Here is a 10,624-nt window from a genome sequence, read left to right as displayed (position 1 = left end):
ATGGAAACCCACACAGTGCTGTGGAATTAAAGAAGGCAGCATGCTGTAAAGAGCCCCAGCTTTTTCCCTAGGCAGCATCAGGGGCTCAGTTCCTTTCCCTCCTTTCTCTCTTCTTTCAGAATTTCTCTTAGCTGGACGTGGTGGCACATGCCTGTGGTCCCAGCTACTCAGGACGCTGTGGTAGGAGGATCCCTTGAGCCCAGGAGGTCAAGGCTGCCGTGAGCCGTCATTGCACTGCTGCACTCCAGCCTGGGCAACAGAGCAAGACCCTGTCTCAAAAAATTAAAAAATTAATTAATTTTTTTTCCTCCTAACTGACTCCACCTTTTTGGCTTGAGGGTCAGTTTGAGGGGTCCAGACCTCCTTCTTCCTTTCTATCCATAGCTTCCTGACACAGTATACCCAGAGATGTATGTGTTTCTCCCCACCCTGGGCACGATTTTTTTTTTTTTCTGAGACAGCTCTGTCATCCAAGCTGGAGTGCAGTGGTGCAATCATATCTCACTCCAGCTTCAACCTCTCATGCTCAGGTGATCTTCCTGCTGAGTAGCTGGGACTACAGGCATGCACTACCATGACCTGGCTAATTGTTTGTTTGTTTGTTTTCAGATGGAGTCTCGCTCTGTTGCCCAGGCTGGAGTGCAGTGGCGCAATCTCAGCTCACTGCAAGCTCCACCTCCCGGGTTCACACCATTCTCCTGCCTCAGCCTCTCTGAATAACTGGGACTACAGGCGCCCGCCACTACGCCCGGCTAATTTTTTTTTTTTGTATTTTTAGTAGAGACGGGGTTTCACCGTGGTCTCGATCTCCTGACCTCGTGATCCGCCTGCCTCGGCCTCCCAAAGTGCTGGGATTACAAGCATGAGCCACTGTGCCCGGCAACCTGGCTAATTGTTAAACATTTTTTTTTGCAGAGCTGAGGTCACACTATGTTGCCCACACTGGTATCGAACTCCTGAGCTCAAGTGATCCTCCTGCCTTGGCCTCCCAAAGTGCTAGAATCACAGGTGTGAGCCACTGTGCCTGGCCCTTTTTAAATTTTTATTTTTTTTTTAGAGATGGGGTCTTGCTGTGTTGCTCAGGCTGGATTTGACCCCCTGAGCTCAAGCAATCTTCTACCTCAGCCTCTGGAATAGCTGGGATTACAGGTGCGCCCTACCATGTTCAGCTAACTTATTTTGTTTGTTCAGAGACAGGGTCTCGTTATGTTGTCCGGGCCCAGGCACAGTTCTAACAGAGGAGAGAGACTTTCAGATATGAGCTCCTGCACTTGGCACCAAGATCTTCCCTAATTTTCCCCCGAACTGTCTCTCCAACATGTCTCTCTCTTCTTCGGGTTATTTTACTCCAATCATTCTGATCTACTCTTTGTTAATTGGGCACTTCATTAAATAATTTAGCCTTTCACAAAACACACATGAAGTGTGCATGATGGCCCAGGCACTGTATTCTGTGTCAGGGTTATACAGATGAATAAAGAGCTGGGATGGGCCCGGTGCGGTGGCTCACGCCTGTAATCCCAGCACTTTGGGAAGCCAAGGCTGGCGGATCATGAGGTCAGGAGTTCAAGACCAGCCTGGCCAACATGGTGAAACCCCATCTCTACTAAAAAAAACTACAAAAATTAGCCAGGCATGGTGGCGGGTGCCTGTAATCCCAGCCATGTGGGAGGCTGAGGCAGGAGAATTGCTTTAACTCAGGAGGCGGAGGTTGCAGTGAGCCAAGATCATGCCATTGCACTCTAGCCTGGGTGACAAGAGCAAGACTCCGTCTCAAAAAAAAAAAAAAACAGAAGTGCTGAGATGATGTAGTGGTTAAAATCAGTGTTGTTAGCATAGCACAGACCTAAATTCAAATCCCAGTTCTGCCATTTGTCCCCTGTGCGACCTTGCATGGGTCACTGTACCTCTCTAGGCCTATTGCTGTCTTCTGTGAAGTGATCATGATAGCATTATTATGCAAATTAAACGAGAGCTTAAGCTGTAGAGTGTTTACCAACAGTGCCCTATGGCACATGCGCAGTAGAAAGTAGTTGCAATAGTGTGTAGCAAATACTTTGCATCCTAGGTTGGATTCCCCAGAAGCAGGCCCTGAGACAAAGATTCAAGTAAAAGAGATTTATTTAAAACTAATGAGAAGTTGGGCACGGTGGCTCACGCCTGTAATCCCAACACTTTGAGAGGCGGAAGCAGGAGGGTTTCTTGAGCTCAGGAGTTTGAGACCAGGTTGCGCAGTATAGTAAGACCAAATCTCTACAAAAAAAATTAGCCAGGCGTGGTGGCGTGCGCCTGTGATCCAGCTACTTGGGAGGCTTAGGTGAGAGGATCGCTTGGGTCCAGGCTTCAGTGAGCTGTGATCATGCCACTGTACTCCAGCCTGGGCAACAGAGTGAGAACCGTCTCAAAAATAAATAGGCTGGGCGCAGTGGCTCATGCCTGTAACCCCAGCACTTTGGGAGGCCAAGGCGGGCAGATCATCTGAGGTGAGGAGTTTGAGACCAGCCTGGCCAACATGATGAAACCCCGTCTCTACTAAAAATACAAAAATTAGCCGGGTGTAGTGACACATGCCTGTAATCCCAGCTACTCAGGAGGCAGAGGCAGGAGAATCGCTTGAACCCAGGAGGTGGAGATTGCAGTGAGCCGAGATCACACCACTGCATTCCAGTCTGGGCAACGAGAGGGAGACTCTGTCTCAAAAAGTGAATAAATAAATAAATACATACATAAACACATAAATAGAAGTAATGAGGGGACTGGGCATGATGGCTCACACCTGTAATCCCAGTGCTTTTGGAGGCCAAGGCAGGAGGATTGCTTGAGTCCAGGAGTTCCAGACCAGCCTGGGCAACATAGCAAGACATCATTTCTACAAGAAATTTAAAAATTAGCCCGGTGAGTGGAGTGCATCTGTAGTACCGGCTACTCAGAAGGCTGAGGCAGGAGGACCACTTGAGCCCAGGAGGTCGAAACTGCAATGAGTTATGATTGTGCCACCGCACTTTAGCCTGGGTGACAGAGTGAGACCCTGTCTTTAAAAAAAAAAAAAAAAAGTAATGAGGGTAGGGAGGAGTGGAAAGGGAGTGGGAAAGTGGGACCCAAGCACGAGTGGAACCAAGCCAAGTCTCATGGAGGGCTGGGGTACTGACACCTTCATATTTGTCCACCATTGGTTAAGGCCTGGGGGCAGGCTGGGGGAGTGGGAGAGTGGTGGCATGTGAGGATGTGGGAGAGAAAAATTTCCAAGTTCTTCCAGCTCTCTGCCCCTGGAAAAGGTCCCTGCGGAGGCATAGGCGGGGCTGCTGGGAGTGATTTAGCACTCTGGGAGTCCGTAGGCACAAAGATGGTAAAGGGGTTCAAGAAGAAATGTGTAGAACACAGTCCCTGCCCCACGAGGTTCATGGCCTGGGAAGGGAAGACAGACATGAATAAATCATTGCCATAGGGTGACTGGGGTGAAGGGTGTCGGGGGTCTGGCGGGGTGCGGGAGGGAGTGGTGTAGGCAGAGGTGTCCCTGAGGAGAAATACAGCTGGTTTGGGAGAGGAAGGCCATTCCAGACATAGGCAACAGCACACACGAAGGCTGATGCACATAGGCGCAAGGGCTGGTCCCCAGAGCTGGTGGGTCTGGCCACGAGAGCGCATCACCTGGGGGCAGCTTCTGCACCTGCGCCCTGCATGAGGCTCCGGGTCCGCCCTTCCTGGACCATCCTCCAGACACACTGCCTGTTCTTCTCTCAGGTCCCACTCCGGGCCCTCCACCCGGAAGCCTCCCCTGACTAGTCCAGCTCACCGTGACTCTTCTGAACTCACGGCATTTACTGCCAAGGCTATTACGTTGGCACTCGCTCATGTCATTATTAGGACATATGCATTTTTACTGTCTTTGATGTTATTTAAACTTGCCTGTAAATTCTGCCTCTCTCAATTTTAAGTTTCCGAGTAGAAACTACATATTTTTATTATTTTTATTATTTTTTTTATTAATTTTTTTTGCATACAAAAACAATAAACATTTTCTAAAAATACATACAAACAAAAAGATGCGTATCAAACATATTAGGAAGGTTGCACATGGGAAGTCGGGGAATAGAAATGGGGGTGGGAGTTAAAATAAATGAGAGAGGGACTTTATATGGATCAGTGATAATAACTCAATCCTCTATTTGGCAAAGAAGAGGGAGAAGGAAGAGGAAGAAAAAGAAAGTGGGATAAAGGATCAGAAAGGGAGGAAAATAGAAAAAATTAGAGTATGACTCCAGGGTAGACCTGTTTTGTTGTCATTGAGTTGGCTGGTTGGTTTGTCTGTTGTATTCTTCATGTTTTGCCAAGTTGGCCAGACTGGTCTCGAACTCCTAGCCCGAAGTGATCAACCCGCCTCACCCCCCAGAGTGCCGGGACCACAGGCGTGAGCCACCACGTCCAGCCCCCACATTGCTTCTGGCCTCCGTGGTAGACCTCCCAGACGGAGCGGCCAGGCAGAGGAGCTCCTCACTTCTACCCAGACACGGGGCAGCCGGGCAGAGGGGCTCCTCACTTCCCAGACGGGGCGGCCAGGCAGAGACGCTCCTCACTTCTTCCCAGACGATAGGTGGCCGGGCAGAGGCGCTCCTCACTTCCCAGACGATGGGTGGTCGGGCAGAGGCGCTCCCCACTTCCCAGACGATGGGTGGCCGGGCAGAGGCGCTCCTCACTTCCCAGACGATGGGCGGCCGGGCAGAGGCGCTCCTCACCTCCCAGACGATGGGTGGCCGGGCAGAGGCGCTCCTCATTTCTTCCCGGACGGGGCGCCCGGGCAGAGGCGCTCCTCATTTCTTCCCGGACGGGGCGGCCGGGCAGAGGCGCTCCTCACTTCCCAGACGGGGTGGCCGGGCAGAGGCGCTCCTCACTTCTTCCCGGACGGGGCGGCCGGGCAGAGGCGCTCCTCACTTCTTCCCGGACGGGGCGGCCGGGCAGAGGCGCTCCTCACTTCTTCCCGGACGGGGCGGCCGGGCAGAGGCGCTCCTCACTTCTTCCCGGACGGGGCGGCCGGGCAGAGGCGCTCCTCACTTCTTCCCGGACGGGGCGGCCGGGCAGAGGCGCTCCTCACTTCTTCCCGGACGGGGTGGCCGGGCAGAGGCACTGCTCACTTCCCAGACGGGGCGGCCGGGCAGAGGCACTCCTCACTTCCCAGACGGGGCGGCCGGGCAGAGGCGCTCCTCACTTCCCAGACGGGGCGGCCGGGCAGAGGCGTTCCTCACTTCCCAGACGGTGGGTGGCCGGGCAGAGGCGCTCCTCACTTCCCAGACGATGGGTGGCCGGGCAGAGGCGCTCCTCACTTCTTCCCGGACGGGGCGGCCGGGCAGAGGCGCTCCTCACCTCCCAGACGATGGGTGGCCGGGCAGAGGCGCTCCTCACCTCCCAGACGGTGGGTGGCCGGGCAGAGGCGCTCCTCACCTCCCAGACGGGGCGGCTGGGCAGAGGCGCTCCTCACTTCTTCCCGGACGGGGCGGCCGGGCAGAGGCGCTCCTCACTTCCCAGACGGGGCGGCCGGGCAGAGGCGCTCCTCACTTCCTCCCGGACGGGGCGGCCGGGCAGAGGCGCTCCTCACTTCCCAGACGATGGGTGGCCGGGCAGAGGCGCTCCTCACTTCCCAGACGGGGTATTATTTATATTCTTATATTCTCCCATGGCACCCGGCATTCGTGGACACATTGAGGAAGTAAGATAATGAATGAATGAATGAATGGGTGAATCCAGTCCAGCTTGGGGCCTATTTAATTCTACTAGGCTCACCCTACAATTCTTACGTGTTCTCAGATTATTCCTAAACCCTAAGCTTAGTTTTGTTTCATTCGGGCCACATGTAGTTTTTTTTGTTTTTTTGTTTTCTGAGACGGAGTCTCACTCTGTCGCCCAGGCTGCAGTGTAGTGGCACGATCTGGGCTCACCGCAACCTCTGCCTCCCAGGTTCAAGGGATTCTCCTGCCTCAGCCTCCCGAGAAGCTGGGATTACAGGGGCCCGCCACCATGCCCAGCTAATTTTTTTGTATTTTTAATAGAGACAGGGTTTCACCATGTTGGTCAGGCTTGTCTCGAACTCCTGACCTCAGGTATTCCACCCGCCTCAGCCTCCCAAAATGCTGGGATTGCAGGCGTGAGCCACCGCACCCGATCTCATATGTAGTTTTTTGGCTTTTTATTTGTTTGTTTGTTTGTTTGTTTGAGATGGAGTCTTCCTCTGTCGCCCAGGCTGGGGTGCAGTGGCCCGATCTTGGCTCACTGCAAGCTCCGCCTCCCAGGTTCACGCCATTCTCCTGCCTCAGCCTCCCAAGTAGCTGGGACTACAGGCACCCACCACCACGTCCGGGTAATTTTTTTTTGTATTTTTTAGTAGAGACTGGGTTTCACCATGTTAGCCAGGATGGTCTCAATCTCCTGACCTCGTGATTCACCTGCCTTGGCCTCCCAAAGTGCTAGGATTACAGGTGTGAGCCACGATGCCCGGCCTCTCATATGTAGTTTTTAATGAGAGTTACCACATAAGCAAACTGGGTTCTAAGTGGTGAAATTTAAGGTTATGCAACCTCGGTTTCTTTCAACCCCTCTTCATCCCCAACCCTGATCGGATACTTGATTGACAGTAGACCACTGGGATCTCTGAGCTCCTATCCTTCTAACCTGACTGCCTCTTTGAAAGATTTTGAAAAACTATGTCCCTTGCACATTTTTATTGTTTTGAGACAGGGTCTCACTCTGTTGCCCAGACTGGAGTGCAGTGGTGCCACCTTGGCTCACTATAGCCTCAACCTCCCAGGGTCAAGCAATCTTCCCACCTCAGCCTCCTGAGTAGCTGGGACTACAGGCGCGGGCCACCACATCTGGCTAATTTGTTAAATTTTCTGTAGAAACAGAGTTTCGCCGTGTTGCCCAGGCTGGTCTCAAACTCCTGGCCACAAGCAATCCACCCGATTCGGCCTCCCAAAATGCTGGTATTATAGGCATGAGCCACCTCACCCGGCTCCTTGCACATTTTTAAGTCAACATTTAACATTTGTAATCATTTAATAGCATTCCAAAGGGTATGCTTTTCAGGGAATTGCAAATATCTGTTAGCATCCTTTTAAAAAATACGTGAACAAGCCCTTGAACAAGTGTTAGAAATAGTTATCCTACACTGGGTTTGTATTGCAATTATTGCAATTAATCAAAACTAGGAATATTCACAAGGATTAAACATAAAAAGCTGTCTAGGCGCGGTGGCTCATGCCTGTAATCTCAGCACTTTGGGAGGCCAAGATGGGCCGATCACTTGAACTCAGGAGTTCAGGACAAGCCTGGGCAACATGGTGAAACCCCATCTCTAAAAACAAAACAAAACAAAACAAATACAAAAAATTAATCAGGGGTGGTGCACCTATAGTCTCAGCTACTCCAGAGGCTGAGATAGGAGGATTGCTTGAGCCCAGGAGGTTGAAGCTGTAGTGAGCCATGATCGTGCCACTGCACTCCAGCCTGGGCGACAGAGAGATAATACGTCTCAAAAAAAAAAAAAAAAAAAAAAAAGGAAAGAAAATGAATCTCTTAATGAGATGGGAAATGTTGATTTGTTTCCTATTGACCTTTGGCCGCTCTGGGAAGGGCACTCTGGTCAGGCCCAGGACAGGCAGGAGATTCATTCTAGGGAGGGGCACATATTAATTTGGAAACTGATTCCCTTAAAACTGGTCCTGCCGACACACCCCTGGGAAGGTTTGCATATACCACCAGGCGTATCCAAGCCATAGGCCATTAAACAGAGATGAAACTTGCCTTCCCATTCTTCAATATAGTGTTCCCAGAAAGGGAGAAATGTGGGCCTGAATGTTATTGTGACTTGCATAGTGACATTTCCAACCCTCCTCCTGCTGAGCCCCATAGCCTTACGTGCTGGATATGGGCAAGATAGGAACTCAAGTTACTTTCAGGTCTCCGTAAGTTTAGGACTGTGAAGAGGGCATCCGAATAGTCAAAAACGTAAGTGTTGGCCGGGCGCAGTGGCTCACACCTGTAATCCCAGCACTTTGGAAGGCCGAGGCGGGCAGATCACGATGTCAGCAGTTCGAGACCAGCCTGGCCAACATGGTGAAACCCCATCTCTACTAAAATACAAAAATTAGCCTGGTGTGGTGGTGCGCACCTGTAATCCCAGTTACTCAGAAGGCTGAGGCAGGAGAATGGCTTGAACCCGGGAGGGGGAGGTTGCAGTGAGCCGAGATCTGGCCATTGCACTCCAGCCTGGGCAATACAGTGAGACTACATCTAAAAAAAAAAAAAAAAAAAAGGCCGGGCGCTGTGGCTCACACCTGTAATCCCAGGACTTTGGGAGGCTGAGGCGGGTGGATCACGATGTCAGGAGTTCGAGACCAGCCTGGCCCACGTGGTGAAACCCCATCTCTACTAAAATACAAAAATTAGCCGGGCGTGGTGGTGCGCACCTGTAATCCCAGCTACTCATAAGGCTGAGGCAGGAGAATGGCTTGAACCTGGAGGCGGAGGTTGCAGTGAGCCGAGATCGTGCCCTTGCACTCCAGCCTGGGCATAGAGTGAGACTCTGTCTAAAAAAAAAAAAAAAAAGCCAGGCGCTGTGGCTCACGCCTGTAATCCCAGCACTTTGGGAGGCCCAGGCGGGCAGATCACGAGGTCAGGAGATCGGATCGAGACCACCCTGGCTAACACGGTGAAACCCCGCCTCTACTAAAAAATACAAAAAATTAGCCGGGCGTGGTGGCGGGCGCCTGTAGTCCCAGCTAATCGGGAGGCTGAGGCAGAATGGCGTGAACCCGGGAGGCGGAGCTTGCAGTGAGCCGAGATGGAGCCACTGTACTCCAGCCTGGGCGACGGAGCGAGACTTCGTCTCAAAAAAGAAAAAACAAATAAATAAAAATAAATAAAAAAGACCCTAAATGTTAGTTAAAGCAGCAGCCTAGATTCAAAATTAAGAAAACATGATTTTTATTTTTCCGTTTCATGGAAGCAACAGCTGTCTACTGATAGTTCCTGCCGCCGGCCACCAGGTGGCAGAAGGGAACACAGTACCGCAGCCCTGCCCCAGCGATCCCGCGGGCAGGAAGACCGGGTAGGAGGTAGGTGGGGCCGAGGCCTGGAGGTGAGGTAGGAGAGTAGGCTTAGGCTGTCAGAGGAAAAAACGGGCGATGTGAGGACTAAGTACGGATCTCAGGAGGGGACAGGAAATATTGAGAACACCACCTTACGGGATCAGAATAAAACCGAAGGAATGAGGAAGAGGTTTAAGGAGACAGGCTAAATTGGGAAGAATTCATGGGGAATCAGAGGGTGGAGAGGGCGTGGGTGCCTGGAGATGCCTGGGAGCAGAACGGCTGGGGGGACCCCATTATCTGTACTCTTCCCGGGGTGGGTCCAGGTCTGGCTCCTCCTGAGGTCGGTGGTCCACCTCAGGGGCAGGAGGCCAGGGGTTTTCTGGGGGCTGGGGTCCTGCCGGCCAAGGGTCATCAGGCCGGGGAGGCTGAGGAGGATCCGTTCTCGGCGGTTCAGGGGGCCAGACTCCAGTTTCAGGCAGGTCTCTCCAGGGACGACTGGGGCGGGGAGGCGGAGGATCTTCAAAGAGAGGGGGTGCCCCTGGCCAAGGGTCACCGGGGACTGGGGGGCCCTGAGGCAATGTTGGGGAGCCTGCCTCCTCTCGGTCCTCTGCGGGTGGGTGAGAGGGGTGGTCCTCGCTGCCTGAGATGCCTGTAAAGGAGGAAGGAGAAAGGTAAGAGGTGGTGAGGGCTTCTCTCCCCAACCCCACCCCAGCCCCAGCCCCAGGAGGAGGAGCCTGTCTGGATGGACGCAGCCTGAACTGACCCACAAACAGACCAAAAAAGTCACTCTCAAAGAGCTCTCTGTAGGTTTGTAAATACTTAACTGATGTTAAAATGGCATGAACCCCTACCCTGATGGATCTGAACCGTTCACTTGACCCACTTTAAACTGACCAGACTTCTCCAAATAAGCTCCAACCACCCCTGGTTGGGGTACCCCACTGGCTTTGTCCTCAGGCCAACCTGCAACCCAAAGTGGGTTACACCTTGGCCCCCAGGCACACAGACCCCAGCTTTACAAGGACCCCAGCTCCTTAACACAGATCCCAGCTCCGAGGAAACTCGTCCCCCCACATTAATCCTGACCGACTTTGCCACATGGAGCCAGCAAACCATTTCTGGTGAGAGCCAAACACACCTTCTGCACCCCTGAACTCCTGTCCCCCACTCAGTGTGTCCAGAAAGCCATTTCTGGTGAGTCAGATGCACCTTCTGCATCCCCTGAATTCCTGTCCCCAACCCCATGCGTCCAGTTCATCTCCCCTATCTTGACCATCCCTCATCACCCCAAACTGCAGTCCCTGCCTCTGTTCCCACCTCACCTCTGGTGTGCAGGCAAAGGACCAGGATCCCCAGGAGCTTCCAATTGAGGATCATGGCTATGTACTGGCCCCCAAAGCTGGGGTGGGCTGAGTCTGGGTGCCTGGGAACCCCAAGAGGCTTTATAGGGGAGGAGGGGAGGAGGGGCCAGCCCAGTGGTACAGGAATACCATCAGAATGGAACTGGTCAAACCCGTTGGGAAGGCCTGGGCTAATGTGTCACC

General features: G+C 52.7%; 1 protein-coding gene and 1 long non-coding RNA gene across 3 annotated transcripts; one reads left to right on the top strand and one right to left on the bottom strand.

Annotated features, from left to right (window-relative positions):
* Positions 1 to 8,956: 8,956 nt before the first annotated feature.
* PSORS1C2 (psoriasis susceptibility 1 candidate 2) lies at positions 8,957 to 10,611 on the bottom strand. The gene is made up of 2 exons (XM_055263231.2): positions 10,403 to 10,611; positions 8,957 to 9,729 (listed from the first exon to the last, which is right to left on the bottom strand). Exons 1-2 carry the CDS (start codon positions 10,455 to 10,457, stop codon positions 9,374 to 9,376), a joined length of 411 nt encoding a protein of 136 aa, XP_055119206.1. The 5' UTR covers positions 10,458 to 10,611; the 3' UTR covers positions 8,957 to 9,373.
* LOC134735710 (uncharacterized) lies at positions 9,049 to 10,270 on the top strand. 2 transcript variants are annotated; one of them, XR_010119093.1, is made up of 3 exons: positions 9,049 to 9,104; positions 9,793 to 9,883; positions 10,079 to 10,270. It is a non-coding gene; the product is annotated as an uncharacterized lncRNA (long non-coding RNA). The 2 variants fall into 2 exon arrangements; XR_010119092.1 differs by having other exon boundaries at positions 9,793 to 9,887; positions 10,079 to 10,269.
* Positions 10,612 to 10,624: the final 13 nt, after the last annotated feature.

This window comes from Symphalangus syndactylus, chromosome 23 (genome assembly GCF_028878055.3).
Source record: "Symphalangus syndactylus isolate Jambi chromosome 23, NHGRI_mSymSyn1-v2.1_pri, whole genome shotgun sequence".
Classification (NCBI taxonomy): domain Eukaryota; kingdom Metazoa; phylum Chordata; class Mammalia; order Primates; family Hylobatidae; genus Symphalangus; species Symphalangus syndactylus.
This window is presented reverse-complemented; position numbering and strand designations above follow the sequence as displayed.

What these genes read in the sequence shown, in the direction of transcription:
- PSORS1C2 (XM_055263231.2), bottom strand. Translation starts at nt 10,457, where the DNA reads ATGATCCTCAATTGGAAGCTCCTGGGGATCCTGGTCCTTTGCCTGCAC. An exon ending in CCTTTGCCTGCACACCAGAG is followed by an intron (nt 9,730 to 10,402) that starts GTGAGGTGGGAA and finishes CCTCCTTTACAG; the next exon opens with GCATCTCAGGCAGCGAGGAC.